Source organism: Rhinoderma darwinii, chromosome 1 (genome assembly GCF_050947455.1).
Source record: "Rhinoderma darwinii isolate aRhiDar2 chromosome 1, aRhiDar2.hap1, whole genome shotgun sequence".
NCBI classification, from domain to species: Eukaryota; Metazoa; Chordata; class Amphibia; order Anura; family Rhinodermatidae; genus Rhinoderma; species Rhinoderma darwinii.
The window spans coordinates 32,593,660-32,618,609 of NC_134687.1; the positions used below are offsets into that span (position 1 = coordinate 32,593,660).

The 24,950-nt window shown below is 44.5% G+C and overlaps 1 protein-coding gene across 6 annotated transcripts; it reads left to right on the forward strand.

Annotated features, from left to right (window-relative positions):
- The first annotated feature begins 233 nt into the window (after window positions 1-233).
- On the forward strand, window positions 234-23,883 carry RNF4 (ring finger protein 4). Of its 6 annotated transcripts, XM_075857177.1 has the most exons (9): window positions 234-432; window positions 10,609-10,651; window positions 12,790-12,960; window positions 13,545-13,668; window positions 14,105-14,181; window positions 14,799-14,808; window positions 19,749-19,902; window positions 21,519-21,567; window positions 23,637-23,883. In XM_075857177.1, exons 3-9 carry the CDS (start codon window positions 12,952-12,954, stop codon window positions 23,784-23,786), a joined length of 573 nt encoding a protein of 190 aa, XP_075713292.1. In that variant the 5' UTR covers window positions 234-432; window positions 10,609-10,651; window positions 12,790-12,951; the 3' UTR covers window positions 23,787-23,883. The 6 variants fall into 6 exon arrangements, with proteins under 6 accessions (XP_075713292.1, XP_075713247.1, XP_075713256.1 ...); XM_075857132.1 differs by lacking the exons at window positions 14,105-14,181; window positions 14,799-14,808 and having other exon boundaries at window positions 237-432; XM_075857151.1 differs by lacking the exons at window positions 14,105-14,181; window positions 14,799-14,808 and having other exon boundaries at window positions 241-345.
- Window positions 23,884-24,950: the final 1,067 nt, after the last annotated feature.

Below are 24,950 nucleotides of genomic sequence, written 5' to 3' on the forward strand. Positions count from 1 at the left end.
TGAACATTTTCTGGATTATTATATTATAAAGTTTTTTTTAGTAATTTCTGACTACTCAACCATTACTGTAGCTCTGCTGCCCCCTGCAGTCAAACCGAAGGTAGTACACATGCCTGCTCCTGACGATGGCTTCGTCAGCATAGCAGTACGCATGCGTGCCAAGGAAACCCGCACATGCGCACTAAAACCTTTATGTAGTGTGACTACAATCCCCAGCATGCAGTTCACGGAACCGGAAACCGTATCGATTTGAAAACTGGACAGTTGACACCAAATGTCGCCGGGAAGGTCTTAACGTCTGGACTGGATCGTGGCCGGGAGCGGCACCCGCGGGCAGACAGTGTGGTGAGAACTGAGGGGGTGCCAGACATGTGATCTTGCATGGAGGGACACACTGATATCGCTGGGCCACAGTTGGTTATATAATAAGAGGTAGGCCTCGTTGCTCCTACACCCGGCACCCAGCATGGTGGCTCTAGTATACGATATATGCATACATACAGGGCGTTGTTTATACCGCTGTATTGAGGCCTCTGTTTTCTAGAATCTGGGTGACATCCCAACTACGGCTCTTGAAAGGGTTGTCACTCAGCTTTCCGAGGTTTCTGAACGGTGGTTGTGTCACGATACATCCCCCTGCTGCCCCTGTATCTCCGTCTCTAGGCCTATTTGCAAATCAGGAGTCTGAGAAAGCTGAGTGACAGCCCCTGTAAGAGCGGCCATAGCTTATATACCGGCTGTCACCCAGCTTTTCCAAATCTAACAGTGACAGGAGGTAGTGGGGGCTTCAGATGGAACTTAGTTTTGTCATCAACCCTCCAAAATAGGGGGCGGGGGGGCCTGGGTGTTTTCAAATCTAATTGCATCGGTTTACATAACGGTCACTCTCCATAGAAGACTATGGAAATTGGGTAACATCGGTCCGTTCAAAACGGCAGCTTGACTGACGGAAGAGGGTCCTGCCATTCGTGTATTACCGTGCGACTCCATCGTCGTATTCCTATATAAGTGGATGTGGGCGGTCACGTCTCGCTGCACGGTACAGGGGGAAATCGCACGGGACGGAAATGCTGCAGATTTTTCTTCTGGACTTGAAAAGACGCGGCACAATATACAGTATCAGGCGGGCGGAGGAGACTGTAACAAATCCACAGCACCCGAGGTTTTGTTGCAGATTTTGCAGATCGTACCCCACCGAAACAACAATATAGAAACGGAGGGGGATAAAAAGAAACGTGGAGTGCTTCTTTAACCCCTTCCCTCCTTGGCTACTTTTGACCATCCTGACCGCCTCATTTTTCAAATCTGACATGTTTCAATTTATGTGGTAATCACTTCGGAATGCTGAGGGTATGTTCACACGCACTAATTACGGACGTAATTCGGGTGTTTTTGCCCCGAATTACGTCCGAAAATAGCGCCTCAATAGCGTTGACAAACCTCTGCCCATTGAAAGCAATGGGCTGACGTTTGTCTGTTCACACGAGGCGTATATTTACGCGCCGCTGTCAAATGACGGCGCGTAAATAGACGCCCGCGTCAAAGAAGTGACCTGTCACTTCTTTGGCCGTAATTGGAGCCGTTATTCATTGACTCCAATGAATAGCAGCGCCAATTACGTCCGTAATTGACGCGGCGTTCAAGCGCCTGCACATGCCGTTACGGCTGAAATTACGGGGATGTTTTCAGGCGGAAACATCCCCGTAATTTCAGCCGTTACGGACGCCCTCGTGTGAACATACCCTTAAACCTACCCAAGCGATTCTGAGACTGTTTTCTTGTGACACATTGTACTTTATGTTACTGGCAAAATTTGCTCGATACATTCAGTATTTGTGAAAAACACAAATTTAGTGAAATTGCAATATTAGTATCTTTCTAAATGTAAGTGTATCTGCTTGTAAGACAGGCCGTTATACCACACAAAATAGTTGCTACCGTATTTTTCGGACTAGAAGACGCGTCCAGGTTTTGGACAACAGAAAATAGGAAAAAATGTCATAATTTACTTCTTTTACAAAGAAAAAACTATTGGTTAAAAAAAAATTGTTCAGTTTCACCACATTCTGAGAGCCATAACTTATATTTTTCCATCGTTTGACCGGTGTGAGGGCTTAGTTTTTGCGGGACGAGCTGTAGTTTTTATTCACACCAAGGGGCTGTCACAGTGTATATTGCTTGAGTCCTGAGCAGAGCATCAGCTATTGCTTTGCCTCGGGACACCAGCACTGCTCCCGATGTCACTGTCCATATATGGTCAGTGACTCTTCCTATCGCTGGCGTTCCCAAGCAGAGCTTCAGTGATGGGGAAACCCCTGGATTGACCAAATATGGACGTCGGGAGCAGGGCTGGAGTCCCGAGCAAAGCGCTAGCTGATGCTCTGCTCAGGACTCAAGCAATAGGCAATGTGACAGCCCCTTGAGGTCATGTTGACGAACAGCAAATAAAGCAAGAGCTCAGTCACGTGGAGCCGTGTCGGAGCGTCATCATTATTAGAAAAGCGCCAGCACTTCCATGAACAATTCACCGGGTTTGAACTGCACCATTTAGTACAGAATTTTAAATTTAAAGAGTCTCTGTCACCAGATTATAAGTGCCATATCTCCTACATAATCTGATCGGCGCTGGAATGTAGATAACAGTGGTTTTTATTTTGAAAAACGATCATTTTTGAGCAAGTTATGAACCATTTTAGATTTATGCTAATTATTTTCTTAACCCCTTCCCGCCGCAGCCCTTTTTCAGATTTTTGTTTTCGCCTCTCCACATTCCAGAAGCCATAGCGTCTTTATTTTTCCGTCGATATAGTACTATGAGGGCTTGATTTTTGCGGGACGCGTTGTAGTTTTTCGTAGCACCATTTATTTTGCCGTATAATGTACTAGGAAACGGGAAAACAATTATTTGTGGGGTAGGAAATGAAAAAAACAGCGATTCCTCCATGGTTTTTCACCCACGGTTTTTACGGAGTTCACTGTTCAATTAAAACAACATGTTAACTTTATTCTGCGGGTCAATACGATTACGGCGATACCAAATATATATCGTTTTTTCTATATTTTACTACTTTTACAGGTAAAAACCTAAGTGTAAAAAAGAAAATTTATTTTGTGTCGCCAAATTCCGAGACCCATAACTTTTTTTATTTTTCCGTCGATTAAGTAATATGAGGGCTTATGTTTTGCGGGATAAGCTGTAGTTTTTAATAATACCATTTTTGTGTAAATGCGATGGTTTGATCGCTTTTTATTTCATTTTTTGTGGGAGATTAGGTGACCAAAAAATAGACATTCTGGCGTTTACAACTTTATTTTTTTTTACGGCGTTCACCGTGCGGGTTAAATAATGATATATTGTAATAGTTCAGACTTTTATGGACGCGGCGATACCAATTATGTTTATTTATTTATTTAATATGCTCTAGGGGGAAAAGGGGGGTTTTTTGAACTTTTAATTTTTTTTTTACACAAAAAAATACTTTATTTAACTCATTTTTACTTTTTTTATTAGTCCCTAATAACCAGCGATTGTTAGATACTAATGTATTGCAGTATATCGTGATTCTGACAGTCATATATTAAGCCCAGAGGCAGGGCTTAATAGGTGTACAAAGATGGCGGACCTGGGCGCGTTCATTAAGCCCCCAGGCAGCCATAGCAACCATCGCCCTCCCCCCCCCCCCCCCCGCGATTGCGTTGCGGGGGGCGCGATGAGCTGTTATAGGGGGTCGCCCTCTTTCTGAGGATTTAAATGCTGCGGACGGTATTGACCGCGCCATTTAACTAGTTAAACTAGCGGGATCGAGCGCGATGCCGCTAGTTACTCTGAAGTGTCGGCTGTAACATACAGCCGACACCGGCATCGTATGGAACGAGCTCACTGCGTGAGCCCGCTCCATACTTCCCCTACCCGACTTTGGCGTATGGATACGTCAAATGTCGGGAAGGGGTTAATGCCCAACTGGGCGTTTTTTAACTTTTGACCAAGTGGGAGTTGTGGAGAGAAGTGTATGACGCTGATCAATCGGAGACCAATCAGCGTCATACACTTCTCTCCATTCATGTCCATCTGTACTTGCAGCACAGCATGATCTTGCAAGATCATGATATGCTGTCACGTACTCCCACAGTAACTTTACTGAAGTGTCTTAAGAGTGAATAGACATCACCTCCAGCCAGGACGCCATGTCTATTCACACTCCCGACACTTAGGGCTTATTCAGACTAATGTGATATACGTCCGTGCAACGTGCGTGATTCTCACGCGCCTCGCACGGACCTATGTTAGTCTATGGGGCCGTTCAGACAGTCCGTGATTTTCACGCATCGTGAGTCCGCTGCGTAAAGCTCACGACCGGTCCTATATTTGTGCGATGTTCGTGCATCACGCACCCATTAAAGTCAATGGGTGCGTGAAAATCACGCGCAGCACAAAGAAGCACTTCCGTGTGCCGCGCGTGATTCACGCAACAGCAGTAAAAAGTATGAATGAAAACAGAAAAGCAACACGTTTTTTTCTGTTTACAAACATACAGAGTGTCATAATGATGGCGGCTGCGCGAAAATCACGCAGCTGCGCATCATACGTGGCTGACACACGGAGCTGTTAAGTACCTTTTGCGCGTGCAAAACGCACACGCTTGTGTAAATCCGGCCTCAGGTAAAGTTTCTGTGGGACTTACTCACAGCACAGCGTGATCTCGCGATGTGTTGTGTAAGTACAGATGGAGAGAAGTGTATGACACTGATTGGTCAGCGTCATACACTCCTCTGTACAACGCCCACTTGGTCTAAAGTAAAAACACGCCCAGTTGGGCATTAAGCAACTCATTAGCATAAATCGAAAATTGTTCATAACTTGGTAAAAAAATGACAGTTTTTCAAAATAAAATCCACTGTTATCTACATTACAGCGCCGATCACATTATGTAGGAGAGAGGGCACTTATAATCTGGTGACAGAGCCTCTTAAAAGTATATTAGTAAGTTCGTTTCACATAAATATATTATTGCAATGGAGTTTTTAGTCCCCAGATAACCCCTTTTAAGTCCTACCAGAGGAGCCTGTAAAAATCACAATATATTGCAATAAATTAGTATTGCAGTGTATCGTGCAAGCGATCCATTGATCGCTGGTTCAAGTCCCATATGGGGGAATAATAAAAATAAGTTGAACACTTATTAAAAAAACAAAAACTTTTTTATTTACATGTATAAAACTAAAAGTTCAAAAAACCTGCTTTTCTCACTCTTCTCCCCACCGCCCCCCCCCCAAAAAGCATCACTCCAGCAGGTGGAAGGGGGCACTGCGCTTGCTCCCTTCCCCTGCTTGTTGCAGAAGCGCCCGAGCCCGGCGACTCAGCAGTCGCCTCTCCACCCGGGCGCTTCTTCACTCAGTTCCGTCGCAACCGCTGTAGCAGCCATAGCGGCTGCTAGCGGGGCATGAGGGCGGTGGCGCCGCTAGCTGCGGCTGCTACAGCGGTAGCGACGCCACTATAGCAGAGCAGGGAGTATCTCCCTCTCTGCTATCAACTAGCGCCACTGTAGCTCCCTGTATGAGCGGAATCCCCGTGTGGCCGGCGGATTCCGCTCTTGGAGCGCTCCGCTTGATGTCTCTGTCCATATATCAGGTTTCCGTGTCTAAATCAGTGCCAAAAAACCCTGTGTGAACTGGGCCTATTGCTTTATTAGTATTATTATTGTGAGGCTCGGGATCCAGACATTGTTCAACAAGACCTTTTTAAACCTGTAAAAATAAAAAAACGTTATTATTAAATCCCCCCCCCCCCCCATGGTCCAGAGTATTGACTAGGCTGCAGTTTCTCAGGTCATCGTTCAATGGCGGCTGCTGCAGCGGGTGATAGAGAGACCACCACAGAGTCCTGGGCAGCATTACTGTGTATTTAAGCAGTTATGGGTTTTTTTTCAATACTGTTTTTCGCCATCAACGTTTTTATTTTGTATAATTGTAAATAATATAAAAATAAAATATATATCACCACGTTTGTAAAAACCCAAACAAAAAAGTTAAAACCGCATGGGGACCGTTGTTTTTTTTTTTTTTTCTTTTACAAGAAGCCCACGTACGGTTAGGCCTCATTCACACGGCAGGGTTTCCCGGCCGGGTGCCGGCCGTTCATAAATCGTCCGGCACCCGGCTGCATTAGGAATAATAGACCCCTAATGGGGCTATTCACATGACCGATTTTTTGACGGCCGGGAAATCCGGCCGTCAAAAAATAGGACATGCTCTATCTTCGCCCGGCTCCCATAGAAGTCTATGGGGCCGGGTATTACACGGCCATCACCGGAATGTGTTCCGAGTGATGGCCGGGTTTCCCGGCGCTTGCACTCTATCTCCTCCTCCTCACAGCGCAGAGTGCATGTGAGGAGGAGGAGTTGATGCCATTCTGACGAATGGCATCGCTGTACACTGTGTGGCAGGGCCGGGGTGTACAGCAGGTGGAGGGAGCGCTGCGCTGGCTCCCGTCCCCTGCTTGTTTTCCTGGCCCGGCGACCATATACTGCGCAATTCCATACTAAAAAAAAAAAAATGTATACCTGCCCAACAGAGGCTAAAAGTACACCCTTTCAGCCTCCGCTAATGGAGTTCTATAGTCAAGTTTAGCATGTACACAGGGAAAAAACGTGATGTGAATGGGGCCTAAGATGTAATGTGGCTGTGACGACGTCCACTGAAAACCTGCTCCATTGCACCATGGTATTTGTAGGTTGGACAGGTGAGCACATGGTGCCAGCAGCGACGGTGCTGCTGGTGGAGTTATATCATGTTCCTCTGCCCCTCTGTTGGGTCCTTCCTGTCACCCACACACTGGCACACACATGAGCAAACAATGCAGCACATCTACAATGAGTGTCTTATCTGTGCCACCTGCCAGGGACCGCAGCCTGCATGCTGAGTATGTGTTTCCCATAGCAACCGACCACCAGCTGTCCGTTTTCCTGTGCAGGTTACTAAAGTAGAATCTGGTTACTATTGGCGACTGCTCCCCTTTTTGTGATAGGTTTATAATCTAATATATACATGTTCTCGGGAAGCCGGCTACGGGGTTATATTCTCATGATTTCTCTGGATGGTCTCCTGGCTACTAGAGTCTATGGTCAGATAGCGGCAAATGACATAAAGTGCGGTGGGAAGCCAGGAGAACGGGGCCCCCGAGGGAGATCATCATACAGTGGTTTCCCTAGTTGGGAATTGAATGTCGGCCGGCGGAGTAGTGAGTAGTAGTATTAACCCCTGTTGTACCGTGACCTCCTCAGGGCTTTGTTGTACTGCTGAGTGTAGGGTGTAGCAGGGACCTGGCGCTTGCATTGTGCGTTATACATGACTGGGCTAGAGCTCTACAGAGAGAGTTGACATGATGCATCAGTAAGGGAGTAACACCGTGGGAATGATTCTGCAGCCTACCAGTGCATGCTGGGAGTTGTAGTTTTCAAACAACTGGGGGCCACCACCCTAAACAGAAGCTGATTCGATGCTATATGCATAGAAAAGTACTTATCGTTTTCATGCGTGTCTTGGTAACTGGTTGGATCCCATCATCCTCACAGGTGAGAGAACTCCCCAGCGGTGCAGCGCTCAGTCGACCTCTAGATTTCTATGATAGAAGTTGGTTTGGACGTAGTGAGTAATACATAGTGATACAATTAAAGGAGTTGTCTGGTTGGATAACGCCTTTTCGTATGAAAGGTCCCCACCAAATGTGATGACCGGGAGTGCGGCTGCGCAGAGCTCCCGTGTCCAGTCAGTGGGCCATCTATGTAATGCATTGCTGAGATGTGTCCTCACGCCGTCCTATTTTAAGGTTTATCTATATACAATTCCTGTGTAGAGTCGGAACAGCAAAGTATCACGCAGCATGCCCTAGTCATTGCCGTTTGATCTACGTGTGGTTAGTAGAATGGTGGGTGTTGCACCCATACTATGGCTGTGTGAAAGGGGGGTCATTTTTTTTAAAATCTGGCATCCTTTTTAAAATCCCTTTAATTTGATAGTCCAGCACCTGACTCTGGCACAGAACCACAAGATTATCTGTAATCTTGCAAGACCAGAGGCAGAAGTCTGGAGAGTCCTGATTTTAAAACCGGATAAGAGCAGGTTGTATGCTAGCGTTTTATTCTGAGCTTTTTTTTCCTAGAGGTTTAACAGGCATTCCCAGAATGGACGATTATCACCTATCCATGGGATGTGATAAGTGTCTGATCACTGGGGGCCCCACCGATCACTAGAACATGGGGCCGGAGGCGCTTTCCTCCTCACCGCACCATCGGAGGACTTTGAATGGAGCGGCTATCTCCGTCACCCCATAGATTTTGGAGCGGCATGCAGTGAGCTGGAACTGTAGATCGGTGATGAATGTTTCTTAGTGGGAAAAACCCTTTTTAAGTTTTACATGATTTTAATGACCGTCTGATATTACATAGTCCAGCCCCTGTCTAATCCTGTTAATGGCAAATTAAAATAATTTTACTGTGATTTCATTCTTCAGGGGATGACTACAGTGTCACAGCCTTGCGTATTCAATGCAATACATTTTGTTTTCTTTTATAATGGGAGCATATTGGCGATGTACGCCTGTACAGTGGCAAGCGTCACAGCCTTGCGTTGTATTAGAGGAACCGATACCTCAGACACTAGGCAAAAAGTGTGAAGATTGCCTTCTGTCGGAGGTATATGTTCCCTCAATACAACGCAAGGCTGTGACGTTTGCCACTGTACAGGCGTACATCGCCAATATGCTCCCATTGTTAAAAGGGAAAAAAACGTACAGTGCACGGAATAAAGATCCATGTTCATAAAGTTAGACCAGGAGATAAGTGAAGGTAAAGGGGCAGGGGTACAAGTTATAACTTTTTCCCTCTAGTGATCTAAATTAAGGCAGCGATAAACCTATAAGGCACAAGCAAATCTGCCCTAAAAGGGAAACCTTTCCATCCTGATCCCAAGTGGCGATCACACTGGATCGACATTCATATAAGGATTCTATACACTTACCTAGGCATTGACGTTATCTAAGCCTTTTTTGCAGCCTTCTACTGTCCCTGCTGTGACGGCTCCTGCGGTCGGCTATTCCATAGATTCACAGTAAAGAAGGCTTGTCGCCCCCTGCCAATTGAACCTTTTTTTTTTTTCTCCTGACGGTGGGAGTGCCCACTTGTCTTTTGAGGGGTTTTACATGGAACAGGTTTTCACCATAATTTTTTTTTGTACGGACCATTCATATATTTATATAAGTTAATCATGTCCCCCCATTAGTCGTCTCTTTTCAAGGCTAAATAGGTTTAATTATTTTAATCTTTCCTCATAACGTAGATTCTCCTCCTTTCTATGAACTGGAGCCCAGAACTGAACTGCATATTCTAGATGAGGCCTCACTAATGCTTTGTAAAGTGGTAATATTACATCCCTGTCCCGCGAGTTCATGCCTCTTTTAATACACGACAATATCCTGCTGGCCGTTGAAGCAGCTGATTGACATTGCAATCTGTTATTTAGTTTATGATCTACAAGTACACCCAGATCCTTCTCAACAAGTGACTCCCCCAGTGTAGCTCCCCCTAGGACATATGATGCATGCAGGTTGTTGGTACCCAGATGCATAACTTTACATTTATCTACATTAAACCTCATTTGCCAAGTGGACGCCCAAACACCCAGTTTGTTTAAATCCGCTTGCAATTCACGAACATCTTCCATAGACTGAACAATGCTACATAGCTTGGTGTCATCTGCAAAACTAGAAATAGTGCTATTAATCCCATCCTCTATATCATTAATAAATAAGTTGAATAATAGTGGTCCCAGCGCTGAACCCTGGGGTACACCACTTATTACCGGGGACCATTCAGAGTAGGAATCATTGACCCCAACTCTCTGGATACGGTCCTTGAGCCAATTCTCAATCCAATTACAAACGATACTTTCTAAACCTATAGTCCTTAATTTACCCATTAGGCGTCTATGGGGGACAGTGTCAAATGCCTTTGCAAAGTCCAAAAACACTAAATCCACAGCGGCCCCTCTGTCTAGGCTTCTGCTCACCTCTCATATAAACACTATCCACAGCGGCCCCTCTGTCTAGACTTCTGCTCACCTCTTCATAAAAACAGATCAGGTTGGTTTGACAACTTCTGTCCTTAGTATTATAAGTGACAGCCAGCACGGATTTACTTTTTTCTGTCTTAAGAGCACCTCAAACAGTCTTCCTCCGATAGATATTAGGCTTACTTGTCTAGATTTACCCGGGAAAGAACGAGAGCCCTTGTTGAGAATAGGCACCACATTTGCCCCGCGCCAGTCCGTTGGCTCTATACCAGTCACTAGAGAATTTCTAAATCTTATCGATGGTATTCGCCAGGAACGTAATTATAAAGCGAAGTGTGAACAGCGCCTTATAGTGCTTGTGGTGACCGGTACACTTTTATTGGGATGGATAGAGGTGTATGAGGTCTCCTGCTGTATGCTATAGCTATATGGCACATATTCCTCAGAGGTTTGTAGTGTGTATGATGCGGAGGTGATAGATGTAGACTGATCCTTCATACCGACGAGGTGACTGAATAATTCCATGTTTCTGGCTTATTTTAGCAGGTCCGTGTGAGTACGTCTGATTTTCTGGTCTCTTGAAAAGGTTAGTTCTCGGATTTATAGCCTGTGCTTCGTTTTCTCATGTCCCAGCCAAAGCGACAATCTGCTTGAGTTTTATTGAAAGTTCATGTCTGATATACAGCATAGTTCTCGGTGTCTAAGTATTCTCCAATGTGTAACGTCAAGACAGTACAGAACGACTACTTTCTTCCCATGAAACGACGGACTCTACAATGGAACCAATTATAAGTCGATGGGGGCTGGCGGTATCCGTTATATGACGGATCTAAATTTGCATTGTGGCTTCTGTTATTAACGGCTGATACAGCATAGTTGTAAACAGGGGCTTGTTAGGGCACCTATAGACTTTGATTGGCCCTACTGTACCCTCCTTATGCCTCTGATTTCTTACGGAGGGATTTGGAGTGTTTTTTATGTTGCATTTCAGGTTTCATATTATGGAGATACTATTGTGCTTCTAGTGGAATACAGACCCTCGCCATAAGGCGGCGCACACAGTGGCGTATTACGGACATGTAATGACTTTGTCACTACGCACATGATAGCCGATAGTTGCGAAAAAAACCATTTACCATTTTAGTGGATGATGGAAATATAACACATAAGGGCGGGGGATGGAGATCAAGAGGGAATTGGTTTCAGAAGTTTGTAGCAATCCACCAGAGTGGTTCTGGATGTGCAAAGAATAATGAAGCACCTGATGTCAATCTGTTCTATACTGGAATACAGCAGGAAGGACGTTTTGCATCCCTTAAGGTGTATTTACATTTTAAAATTAAAAAAAATCCCCTATTTACATAAAATTGCAAAAATTGTGGCAAAAAAATCTCAACGGAAACGACTCCTGTAAATAGACCCTTAGGCCAGTTTCAAGCGGCCATAATGCAGCCTTATTTTAGCGTCCGTATTACGGCTGCCATGTCAAACTCCCACGGTTCTACTGAACCTAACTTAGGCCCCATTTACATTAAGTTTATGCCCTACGTTTAGCGTCTACGTAGGGAAAGCTCCGGACGTACATGTTAAACGTGTCTAAACGGAGACCGAAAGGACACTCTTCAGGCTGGTACGTCAGTATACTTAATGCTTAGCCTGGGGATTCCGGCCCTGGGGAAGCTCCTGACGTCACTGTCCATATATATATATATAGACCATGACGTCAGGTGTTTCCCCAGGGCTAGAATCCCCTGGCCAAGCGCTTCCTGATGCTCTGCCCAGGGACTACAGCCCTGTGAGAGCTCCCAGAGGTATACGTTTAACGCATACCTGTGATGGATGCCATAGAGTGGCATCCGTCACACAAGCTACCATGTTAAATAATACATATACTGCACGGTATAGGTTTTTTTTTGGGGGGGGGGGGGGTTTCACTAGGATCTGCCACCAATGTCTGTGAAGGGCCAACGATTTTAAGGAGTCCACTGACTTTGCCTATCTTTTGACCACCCCCCTCCTTGTTTTGTTTTCCCTTACCTCATTTCTTAATCTTTCATAGGAGGCCCTAGCCCCACACTCTTCTCATGTACCATGGCTAGGATCCCACTCTGAAGTACCCCATACAACATATTGCATCATTTCATAGTGCTTCCTCCAACCTTTTTATGAGCTTTATATTTTCTCTAACGATTTTGGTTGAATGTCATTGATCTATTCCCATCATTCTCACCGATGCCAAGACTCCCAAAACACACGTGCCAGCCCTCCCACCCAGATGTTGACCATTTCGGCCGACCATCGTTTTGAAATTTGACCTAATGACCCGTTCCAGATTGGCGATCTGAAAATCCGAAATGAAAATGTGATCTGTCATGTTGGACAAAATAAATGTGTGTGGCATGATCCGTCTATTATGGGCGATCATTAACCACTTTGCGCAAGCGCATTTCAATAATACTTCTCTTTTCGTTATGTGCTTAAACTGCCCGTTTCGTCAGGCATGTTGCTGGTGACATCGTCCGTAAGAACCATCTGACTGACTATTTATCATCCGCATTTCGGCCGATCATCTTGCCTGTATGGCAAACACGCCGCACGGTCTACCTTGTTAAAAAAATATCTGGTAGTTTAGATGTGTCTGGGAGCCGGTTATTTTGCGTTTAGATGGGTGATGGCTGCATTTTGTGTTTTTTAAAGTAACCCCCGTCCTTTGTTTCTTTTTAGGTGTTGAAGATCGACCTTTTGTAAGAACTTGGATTTTTAACTATACTTGTCACTCAGACTCTCTGAGAAGCCCTGCACTCTAAGGAGCTGTCCTATTCTTTCTGCACTCTCTATGGTGTCTCTATCACTTTTTTGTGTGTAACTTGCTATCCACGGCACACCATGAACTCTGTAAGTATTAGAAGTTGGTGTCAGAATATTATGTGGGGGAAAAAAACAAATATAATAAAAAAAAAAAAACACTGAGTGGTAACGACGAAGCCCTTGTCTCCCTTACTAAAAACTGCTTCCCTCTTCAGATGGAGGCACTGTTCTATTGCCGCAGCATTATGGAGATACCCCCAGTCCTTCTAGTTGGTGCTGCTTTCCCTGGGACCTTGTGTGAACAATGTACCCTTAAATATCAGGACTGTTAAAGTGGTCGACTCATGGGGGGGGGAAATGTAGTATTGCATGCGGACCATGTAATAAATCGAAGAGTCTGAACAAGAGGCGTTCTTAGGGGCTTTACACTCGGGACCTCCCTCTACGACACCCATATACCTTGGACATATGGATAGGGGTTGTCGTGGAGGTCAGGTGAACCAGTTCAAACCAAAAAAAAAAATATGTTTTCCCTACCCACTACAATGGTCTTGATGATTGGGGTAAATGGGAACATGAGTTGACTGGGCCCTGTGATCGTGTGGACTATCTAGTGGAAATGTCTTGCTGCTTTCATTTTTCTTTTTTTTCTTTTTTTTTTCTCGTTTTAGGGTCAGAGAAAACGTAAGGGAACAGAGGCGGGAAAGTCCCGGTCATCTCAGAGAAGGAGGAGAGGTGCAAGTACGACCAGCGCAATGGCGGCAGTGATTGAACCTATTGAAGTTGAAGAAAGCGGTACGTGCATCTTGCATTTCTTACATTGGCGCTTGAAGGACATCATTGGGGGATGCGGCATGTCATTCGTTGTCACCATAATATTAATATAATTGTGTAAAGGTCTTTTTTAACAAACCCCCAGTAAAGCTGTTAAACCTGCTGGAAAGTGTAACTTCTATATTGTGGCCCCAGATTTAAAGAGGTTCTCCAAATGTAGTATTCGTAAAACTTCAGCCTTCCACTTTTGACCTGAGTGATTGGAGACAGACTGGTTGCTAGGTGAGGCGCTTGCTGACAATGCTCCATGTAAAAGGCTGCTGTTACTATGCAGTGTACCCGTCCCTAACAACCAGTCTTTGTCAAATGACCTGAGAAATCCTAATAATTTAATGTTTTAAAGACTATGCCACAACCCGGGATCTTTACACAAGGTCATATTTATATTTTTGGACAGGAGAGGAAGTTGTTGATCTGACGTGTGAATCGCTAGAGCCAGTGGTTGTCGACTTAACGCACAATGACTCGGTGGTTGTAAGTGCTCCCTTACTCACAAATATTCTATAAGGCTTGGGCTATCTGGCGATTAACGCATTGTTCGGTTTGCAGTAGATCGCTCTACGTTATTACAGGTTATCAATGCCGGGGTTAACCTATGGGGGCGCATGGAAGAGCTTGTACACGTATGTTTTCATGCGCCATCATAGGGTAGCAATAGCGGCGTCGCTGGCCACTCTCGCAGTGCAATCTATTGCGATCAAGCAGTGTAATATCGCTGTGGAGTTCAGGCCTTACAGTTCCAAACACCTTTTTCTAATATGATAAGGAAAACTTCCTCCAAAAACTGAATAGATAACACCTCAAGTTGTACCTCCCGAGGGCTCCCAACTACAACGGTCAGCAGTGGTGTCTTCTCTGGCAGCTATACTCGTCTGTTGGTAGTGGCGGTCAAATATCAGTTTTTTTGTGTGGAGATTTCTTTTAATTGTGGTGAAAATAACGGTTTAATAAGATCATATAAAAAGTAGTCTTTTTTTATTTATTTTTTTTTATTTTTTTTGTATTTTTTTCAATATAACCATTTTCTTTTCCTTCTTTTTTTTTTTTTTTTTTTTTTTTCCCTCCAATTTATTTCGTGAACATCTTACCAGATTGTTGAAGGTGAGTTGGTTTCTTGTTTCTCTTAACATAATAGATTAATATCATAAAAGGGGACCCCTATTCTGGAGGTAGCTGCTGGGATTCGCATCGATCACACATTTATGGCATATTCTGTGGAGTTGAGAATAACCCTCAAAAGGGGTTGTATAGGATTAGAATGAACATGGCTGATTTCCTCCAGAAACAGCACCACACCTGTCCATGGGGTGTCTGGTATTGCAGCTCAACTCAATAGAAGCGAATAGGGCTGAGCTGCAGTACCGTAAACAACCTGTGGGCAGATGTGGCACTGGTCTTTCAAGAAAGCAGCCATGTTTTTCCCAACTTGTACAATTCCATTAATGCAGATTGCATGTTATAAGATGTGACCTTAAAGGGAGATAGTGGAATACATTGGTATGTTTCTTTACGGCGAGCAGTGGATATATCTGTCACGAGTGGGTGCTAGTTCCGATCCCAAGGGTTAATGCGTTATTCCCAACTTAGATCTTTTTTGTCATATCCACACGATATGCCATATGTCTGACAGGTGCGGGTCTCAGATCTAGGATCCGCACCTATATCGAGAACATGGATCATGTGACCCCCTGTCCCGCCTCTTCTACCGATTCTAGGAGGGGAATAAGTGGATAGGCCACCATACATGCGCACAACTTTTTTTGTTTTATGAGATTAAGTCTGGATTCACACGAGCATGTTACGTCCGTAATGGACGGAACGTATTTCGGCCGCAAGTCCCGGACCGAACACAGTACAGGGAGCCGGGCTCCTAGCATCATAGTTATGTACGACGCTAGGAGTCCCTGCCTCTCCGTGGAACTACTGTCCCGTACTGAAAACATGATTACAGTACGGGACAGTTGTCCTGCAGCGAGGCAGGGACTCCTAGCGTCGTACATAACTATGATACTAGGAGCCCGGCTCCCTGCACTGTGTTCGGTCCGGGACTTGCGGCCGAAATACATTCCGTAACCTAACAGAAACAGCCGAGCAGCAAACCATAAATGTCTGACATGGCAATCCTTTTTAACCCATTAGATGCAACAGTCAATAGCGACTGTGGATTCAAATTTGTCTGACAGAGGGAGGGGGCTGATGGGTTACCATGTCAGCCAGGGGCCTAACAAAGTAACCCAGATCTGCCTACTAGGTCCTGCTAGAGGCTTGGCCTAATTGCCCGTCCGTAATGCACTGACCGGCAATAATGCTTTCGAATACTCCCTCAAAACAAAACTCCTTTCATCTTTAAAAAATGTTCTCGCTCATTTCTTTGGGGGACACGGACCATGGATATATGCTGTTGCCACTGAGGTGTGACACTAATAATAAGTGTTGGCCCACTCGACTGTAAATACTCTTCGTACAGGGACTGAGCTAATTCAGACCTAACTTCGCGTCTGTAGGGGGCAGACACCACCTCTTTTACAGCAGGCTGTCTTTGCTCTTTTTTTTTTTTTTTTTTTGTTTTTTTTTTTTGTTAGTTGAGATTTTTGTATTTTTCCTTTTTAGCTGGGAAACCGGTGCCACTCTATCCCTTCTGCTACTCCTTCTAATGGCAAATGCACAGTGTCGACATCACTGCGCCGTTGTACCCCTGCCAATTAAGACAAAGCGCAAGCTCCTCTGTCACCCACCAGCTTGAGGTTTATCTCTCCTTACCGCTCCCCACCAGTAGCCCAGCTTGTCAGGGGGTGGCACACGGAGAGGGTGTGTTTGCTCGTTCCCTACGTTTAGGAGCGGTGCGTCGTTCCTTGGTATGACATGGCCTCTTTTTGCCCACGGTAGTCTCCTCCCTCCACATTAACGAGGATCGCGTTTTGTCGTCCTGCCTGCCCCGGTGCATCCCAAGGAATGCCTTCTTCACAACTTGGATGTTGTCCGTGCCGTGCGGGTCTACTTATCCCTCACTTCCTCCTTCCGCAGATCTGACTCCCTGTTAGTTGTTTTGGAAGCCTTCGGCCGACTCTAATTCTACTATCGTTTGCTAGGTTTGGTTGACTATTCGCAAGGCCTACCGAATCAAGAGGGAACCCCCATTTCCAATTTACAACCATATCGCTAGGGTGGTTGGTGCTTTCTAGGCTGTGGCCCATCAGGCATCTGCTCTCCAAGTGTGCAAAACCGCTACCAGGCCTTCTCTGTTCACATTTACCACGTTTTACAGGATGCATATTGTCGCTTCAGTGGATGCTTCACTTGATTGCAGGGTTTTGCCGGCGTCTGGAGTAGATGACTACATCCTAATTTTACTTTTGCGTTGTTTTTTTTTTTTCTTCTGTCCCTGCCCCTGTGGACTGCTTTAAGACGTCCCTCTGTTTGTCCCACAAAATGAAGTGAACGTGAAAAGAGGATTTTTTTTTTTAATACTCCCCATCAAATCCTTTTCTAGACCAATGGGGGAAACTGCTCCCACCCATTTGTTCCTTACATTTGATAGGTGGAATTCGTTGAATGGGTTTCTTCTCCCTGATTCTGATTTATTAGCTCATTACCTTGTGTTCTGCTTCTCCTGCTGCTTATGTACAGACTAAGTTAGCGCAGTGTCTGTGGGCAGGGTATATCTTGTAGGAGGGTCAACCTATTTGAATTCTTAATGTCAAGCCTCCTAGTGGCAACGGGATATACCCACGGTCTGTGTCCTCCAATGGACTGGACAAGAAAAGGATTTTATGGTCCGTATTCAAAAAATCCCCTTATTAGGTACCTCTGTAACAACCCGTGGAAAAAATTATTTCTACTGCACAGCGCAAAAACAAAAGTGGAAGATTTGCTGTGTTCCATTTTCCCCCCAAAAAAACTTTCAAAAATGTCAATAAATGATATGTACCCAAAAACTGTACCAATAAAAATGACAACACATCCCGCAAAAAGCAGTGCGATATGACAGCTTATCTATGGAAAAATAAGTTTTGCCTTTCCGAATGTAGCGACATAAAAACATGTTTTATTGTCCAAAAGTACCAAGACATTAAATTAAATATACGTAGTTGGTATCGCTTAGTACCTGAAGAATTAAGTTAAACCGTGGGGAAAAAACTTGCAATCTACAATGTCCAATTGGGCTGGTGCTTGGCTGTCTAATGACAGTCGGGCGTCTGCTCTAACGATAGCGATCAAAGTTTACTTAGATTGCAACCGTTTAAACCCCTTAGATGCCGCAGTCAATAGCGACCGCAGAATCCAAGTGGTTTACAGAGGGACGGGTTTCCCTCTGGTACCCATCGGCAGCCCAATAAAAATGCGGTTGCGGGCCTCTGAAGGGTTGCCACAACGGCCGGGGGCCTAACAAAGGCCCCCCAGACCTGCCATGGCTATGTACCTATTAGGCCATGTCCGTTTTTCACTGACTGGCAATAATAATTTGGTATACTTAGAATACCAAATCATTTATATCAGTGATTAGATGATCACAAAGTGAAGTCCCCCAGTGGGACAAAAAGAATTCATAAATGTGAAATAAAAATGTATTCAAAAGAGGTGATTTAGTTTAAAAAGCAAAACAAAAAACATATTTTCTATAAAAAGCGTCTTTGTTTTATAAAGGTGTAAAATAAAAATATACAAATTTGGTATCACCGCGATCAGCAAGGTAAACTTGACCATTGAAATCAATGGTAATGCGAACTTAAAGTGTAGCTAAATGTTCGACACACTTCTGACATGTCAGAAGCTTGTATTGGTGGGGGTCTGAGCACGGAGACCCCCCCACCAATCGCTTGAACGAAGCGGCTGAAGTGCTCGTGTGAGGTGATTAGCTGCTTTGTTTCTGTTCGGCTTTTTCCGGAAAGCCGATGTATCGGAGTACGGGCTCAATAGAAAGTCTATGAGCCCGTACTCCGATACATCGGCTGTCCAGAAAAAGCCGAACAGACACGAAGCAGCTGAGCGTTCACACGAGCACTTCAGCTGCTTCGTTCTAGCGATTGGTGGGGGGTCCCAGTGCTTGGACCCCCACTAATCCAAACTTCTGACATGTCACTATGACATGTCAGAAGTTTGTCGAACATTGAGCTACACTTTAAAGCTTTGGTTTTCGTTGATGGGTTCCTTTGACGGAACCCTGACGCTGATGTGTCCTAAGTCACTGCAGAAATTAAAAGTTCTACAACTTTCTAATATACTTTATATCAATTTCTCATTTTCAAGATATTGGTTTGCTGCCTGTGAATGTGAACTGTTTTTGGTTACATTGACAGGCTACAAACCTGTACATGCCTAATTCTGTATCCAGTCTAGACCATGCTCTGCCCGCTACACATCCTGGACTACTGACTGCAACATTGTAGCAAATTACCAGAGAGACTTGTGCAGCTGTTGCTGATGTATTGAGCTCACAGAGCATTGCCCCCACTGGATACAATTTCACTTCTCCGCTGACAGCAGGACCAGCTATGTAGAGTTGCAGCTTTTGAATGTAAACTGTGTCCTCATTCACTGACCGCAAACCAATATCTTGAAAATAAGGAATTGAGAGGCAAAGTATATTAGAAAGTTTAGCTTTTTTCATTTAAACGGATTTAATTCTCATAAAACAGAAAAAAAAAGCCCTTTAAAGAGAACCTTTCACCTGCCCATACACTGCCCGTAGCTGATTGGACAGTGTCAGAGCGAAGAGCTCACACCCCCTTGGCATTTAGTTAGATAGGAACGGCCCATTGGCAGTTCAGGGGCTTATTTACATATCGGGTACCAAATATAACGGCACCGATATGTAAATAATGGAGGAAGATAGGAAAAAAAAATTAAAGTGAGACGGTGTTTGTGCAGCTTTGCCTATTACATGCTGCCCTCAGCTGCACATGTATGGGCAGGCGAAAGGTTCTCTTTAATTAGTTTTCCATTCTAAATTAATGTAGCCACTGTGCTCCACCGACTATACGGGCTCCCCCCCCCAGGAAAAAAACGATACCATTAATGAACATGAGATTTTTATTTTCTAGAACACCAAACTCGTAGGAGGAGGAACGCCACCCGCACAACTACCCAGACAGCCAGTTGTATATTAAGCAGTGATGATGAGGATGCAAGAGACAATGACCTATCTGCAAACAGAAGATCCAGGGACCCACCTCCTCCAGAGCATAACAACTCAAGGTAGAATCTGCTGGTGTAGCTTCCTAGATGCCATACATTATGACACAATGCTCCACTGCACAAGTATAGCCTGAATCTCCGCTGCCTCAATGCAAAATCACCCCCCCCCCCCCCATCTAATATGTGCTACTGTTCACAATGATGTCACACTGTAGGATCTACATACATCGTATCAGTCAGGCGCTTATTTGTATAGTAAGTTATCTCTGTCTATAGTTACTACATTATCGTTCAATCCTTCTCTCATGACACCCCTCAATTGCCCAATGACGGTACATCTGTCCTCTTAGGTAGTAGTGGGGACTGTGGTCTCAGGGTGCGATTATTACTATATTGCCTGAACGTTTTGTCGCTGAAAGAAATTCTGAATTTTGTCTAAAAAAAGCGTTGAGCCCCATTTTACATCTGAGTTGAGTAACTTAGTAAATATACTACATAACTTCTCTTGTACTGATTTTGTGTTCCAGCCCATATTGCAGTCCAGAGCTGTATTCACAATTCTGGTCGTCGTTGGAAACAGTCAGCAAGCTAGTCCCCAGACACAGCACTAACAAAATATCTGAGCTTCTATAATGCAGGGAGACCATTTTTCCTTTTCCAAATGACTACGCTGTCTGGTGCAAATGCAAATCATGCAAGCAAGACATTGAATCGGCAAGGAATGCTTGGAGATTTCAGCTCTGAAGCCTGCATACGCCGGCTCTGGACTACAATACAGGCTGTAATTCAGGGTATTTCGAGTTGCTCAACGTGTGTAGATTTATTCTTCATGTGAACTGTAACCCTGTACTAAGGTGGATTTACTCTAAAAGCAATTTTATACAATAACCCAAACCTCATAAAGCTGCTCTCCGTTCTGAATCGGAGGGGGGGTTCTGAGCAGGTGACCCCCCCCCCCCCACTATGACAGCCTATTAGGGTATATGAATATGTTGGCAAGGTTATTGGCCTGAGCCCCATATTGTGTCCTGGCACACTAGAACAGGGAATGCATCATTGTATGCTTTTTCCTGGCCAATGATGGGCACTTCAGATCATCATGACCAACATGTACGGCTAGATCTTGTAAGGCGGTAGCGGAGACCTCCTATAGGACAACAAAAGAGGGGAATGAGTATGGTCCACTAGCAAAGTGACGTGCGTCTTTAGCGCTCTCCTAGAGCTGGTGGATCGTTTCATGAAACTAATGAAAGTTTTACAAAGCGGAGCAGCAAAGGAGAAGTCTTGGATACAGGAGTGGGATGCGGTGACCATGGATGAAGACAGCCGTCTTTACTTAGCGGTGCGGAGTGCACGGTTAGTTGGAGGAATGTTCTATTTTACATCTACCGCCATCTTAAGGTGCCCACACACATTAGATGAACATCGATCGATGCTTGTTGGATTTCAACATGACCAAATCCTTTGTTCTCACAAAGATGTCTAGCAGCGGCTTATTCCCCTCTCCCCATGGAGTACACATGCACGTTCAGGTGAGCCTGGCGTTGATGTGTATGGGGGGGCTCAGTAGGCATAGCTGTCGGCCGACCACTATCTATGGTGCATGACCACCTTTATACTATGTGAAATACATAATTACATCCATTGAGTGAATCCTTTGTCACTTGTCTCTACAGAACGTCTGGCAGTGTCAGTTGTCCAATTTGCATGGACGGCTACTCAGAGGTGAGTGTTAATATTCACATAATGCCCGTAAAATCCGAACATTCAGGCGCGCCTGCAGTTATTGCTAATGTTCTCCTTCCTGTGACACACAAGTTCAGGAAGATGATGGGACATTCAGGGTTTTGTGTGGTGTTTTTTTGCCTGGGTCCTCACATTGGGAGAGCTGGTGGTGAAAGAAAATCATAGGTGACGCCGCTGACTATAGGTAGATCTAAAAAATCTCATGAGCGGGTGGACTGATTTCTACACCTGGGCCTTCATGTTTTCAAGCCTCCGTCCCTGTGAGGTAGATTTGTTGGCACAGTCTTGGCTTTTAGAGCTAGAACTATCTTTAAAGCGCCATTTTCACCACCTTTTTCAAATTTCAAAAAAAAAAAAAAAATTATTATTATTTTTTTTTTTTAATTGCTGCAATGCATTTGTAAGTGGTGTCGATTAAAAAATCTCCTACAGTTTGTATCTACAGCTCCAATGCCGCTGTTTCTTCATGATAAGACTACAAACAAATCCTGTGTCGTCTGATCTTTCAGTCATTATTGTTTTTTGTTCCATCTGTTTCCGATGTCTTGCTTACGTACATAGTAGGTTATCAAGAAGCAGGGGCCATGACTGCAGAATCGGACTAGACAGAGTTTGTTTGTAGTCTGTAACCATGGAGACACATAGATCTACACAGGTACTGTAGGCTTAAATATTTTGTCTTTTAAATTGTATTTTTTTTATTATTATTTTTTAATTGTATTAGAGCAGTAATAAATAATAGTTGTGAAGGTGGATATGGCCTTCAAATTAGGGTGTCTGTAAGTTGGCCAATATGCAAAATAGTTCTATTCCCGAAGGAAGAAAACGGTGGCTACCCTGTAAATGTCCCGACGCATTTAAAGAGTAAAACCGAGCCAAACCAGAGACTCCTCTGTAGACCGCGTTATTTTGGAGTTGTTCTTCCTCATCCGTGTAGATTAGAGTTCTGGTTGGCTGTGGGAGATCTCGTCTGTCCTGCCTCTCAGAAGGTTCTGGATCTCTGCAAGAACAATCTGTACCTTCTGGGAGGACGTATAATATGCCCATAAAGGGTTAAACCAGCAGGCATTACGAGAGCCCACTGTACCCTAGAAAGTGACACTGTGCTGTCAGTCGGCGGCTCCCCTCTCAGCATTGTTGGGTGAAGGGGCTCTGTACTTCCGCTGGTTATACACTTTGTAGGCATCTAATTTGAAGTCTCCATTATCTAATGAACGCGGCACTTTGAAAATGATTTATACGTCAAGTATTTATTTCTTTTCTGACAAACTATTCTCCATATTCTCTTTTCACCAGAATAGGCCCTTGTAAACTACGCACTTTGTAGATGTACAGGGGTTGCGCTGCTTATGAGTCACTGCACAATTAAAATTTGGCTGATTCCAGTGCAAGGTTTTATAGCAGGTGACATTTGTATCCACTTAAAGGGTTTTGGGGTTTTTTTCCCCCGAAAAAAGCTCCAAGCTTGTACATGGGTTGTCTGGTATTGCAGCTCCGCTCCATTCAAATTAATGCTGCGATAACGGACACAGCCTAAGGCCTTATTCAGACTAATGTAAATTCTGTCAGTGTGCTATCCGTTGAAATATCTGATGTGCATCATCAGTGGGGCTATTCACACACGTGTGATTTTTCGTGCAGCGCGTGTCCATTGTGTGAAACTCCCTGCATATCCTATATTAGTCGTTTTTTTGCAGACCACATCGACCATTGAACTCGATGGGTGCGTGAAAAACACGGACCGTACACGGACGACATCTGTGTGCTGTCTGTTTCACGCACATGTTGCTAAAGAAATGAGAAAAAAACCGGGAACGCTGACATATATGGTAAGCACACTGATGACACACAGAACTGAAAAACCTGAAACACGCTCCGTTGGACGCAAAATAGACACTCGTCCGAGTAAGGTCTAAGGAGGAGAGTGCGCTTTTTCTAGGGAAAAAAACGAATAGGACACATGAAAACTTCTATTGATTCTACTGCACTGAATCCTTTTGGTTTGTTAATGTTCTCCACTTAACATCTGCTCGTTCCCTTTCTCATAGATCACACAGAGCGGACGTCTCATTGTTTCTACCAAATGCGGTCACATATTTTGCAGCCAGTGCCTCCGAGATGCCCTTAAAAATGTCACGTCGTGTCCAACCTGCAGGAAAAAACTGACTCCAAAGCAGTATCACCCAATCTACATCTGATCGGGGGTCAGGGCTTTTCTTCCTTCATGCACTACCTTCTCCGGCTTTCTTTCGGACATTCTGAGGTCCTCTCAGTAAAGCTGGTGAATATGACAGAGTACTTTGAACTTGTGCGCTATTTTTTAGGAGTGTTGGATTAATCACCATTGTGGGTACAGTGACTCTGCTTTCACGCCAGAGAGTAAATGTGGGTGTTGTATGAAGTAACTATGCAGTGTCCTCCTATTAACTGAGGGTATTTTTAGTCCATGCTCCGACAAACAAAATGAATGGGCAAGAATTTTTGGTTTTATTTACAAAGATTGTGAGGATTTGTGGAATGCACCCGTTCACACAGGACTGCTGCGCTGCTTGTGGAGTCTCTATAGTCTTGGTAAACCTTGGACGGACCAGTCTGCTCTGTGTATGAGGGGTAGCTGCTTGACTATGTGCAATAAAATTTTCATACACTTTCAGCCATAGCAAAGAAGTCTTTGCTAGCAGAGACCTATTCCTTCCCGGATACTTGCTGCCTTGAGAGAGTGACTTTCACATGAAGCGTCACAAAGTAATAGCCATAATCTGCTTTTTGCAAAAAATCAAAAAAGAAACTAAAAGGGGCGAAAAAATTGCCTGTTTTTTAGATAGCTCTGAGAGCGTCGTCTTCTTTACATGGTGATCATCGGTAAGTTCTGTTGTGATTTTTTCACAATGGTAATTCATGTAAAAGTTCTACGTTATACTTTTTTATGACATTTTGTTAATTTACATAGTTATAAAAGGGAGTCCTCAAAACAGCTGAAAGCGCTCTATAGAGAAGGGGGGGGTTGTGTCGGTCATACAAGTGGCATGACGGAGAAATCAACATTTAATGGCGCCGTGGTTACAAGTGCCACGGAAGCGACCAGTTCATGTATAAGTGCTCCAGACTTTCCTCGCTGCTCTAGCGTCCAATCAGGAGACGTCTGGAGTCCTCCCTCAGAGCGGAGGGGCTGGTGAGCATTCAGTCAAGAGAACTTGGAGTACTTGAACATCAAGGGGCCAAGTTGTGACAGGTGTCAGTGGCTGGTATTGATACACTGCTCTGCCCCTTATATATAGCGCCATTAGCAGTTTTGAGGGCTAAAAACTGCAGATTCCCTTTAAGTATTTATCTTGTTTCGTGCCAACTTTTAGGTTTGTGGA

Coding starts and splice junctions, on each gene's coding strand:
- RNF4 (XM_075857177.1), top strand. Junction 19,903..21,518: donor CCAGAGCATAACAACTCAAG/GTAGAATCTGCT, acceptor TTGTCTCTACAG/AACGTCTGGCAGTGTCAGTT. Junction 21,568..23,636: donor GCATGGACGGCTACTCAGAG/GTGAGTGTTAAT, acceptor CCTTTCTCATAG/ATCACACAGAGCGGACGTCT.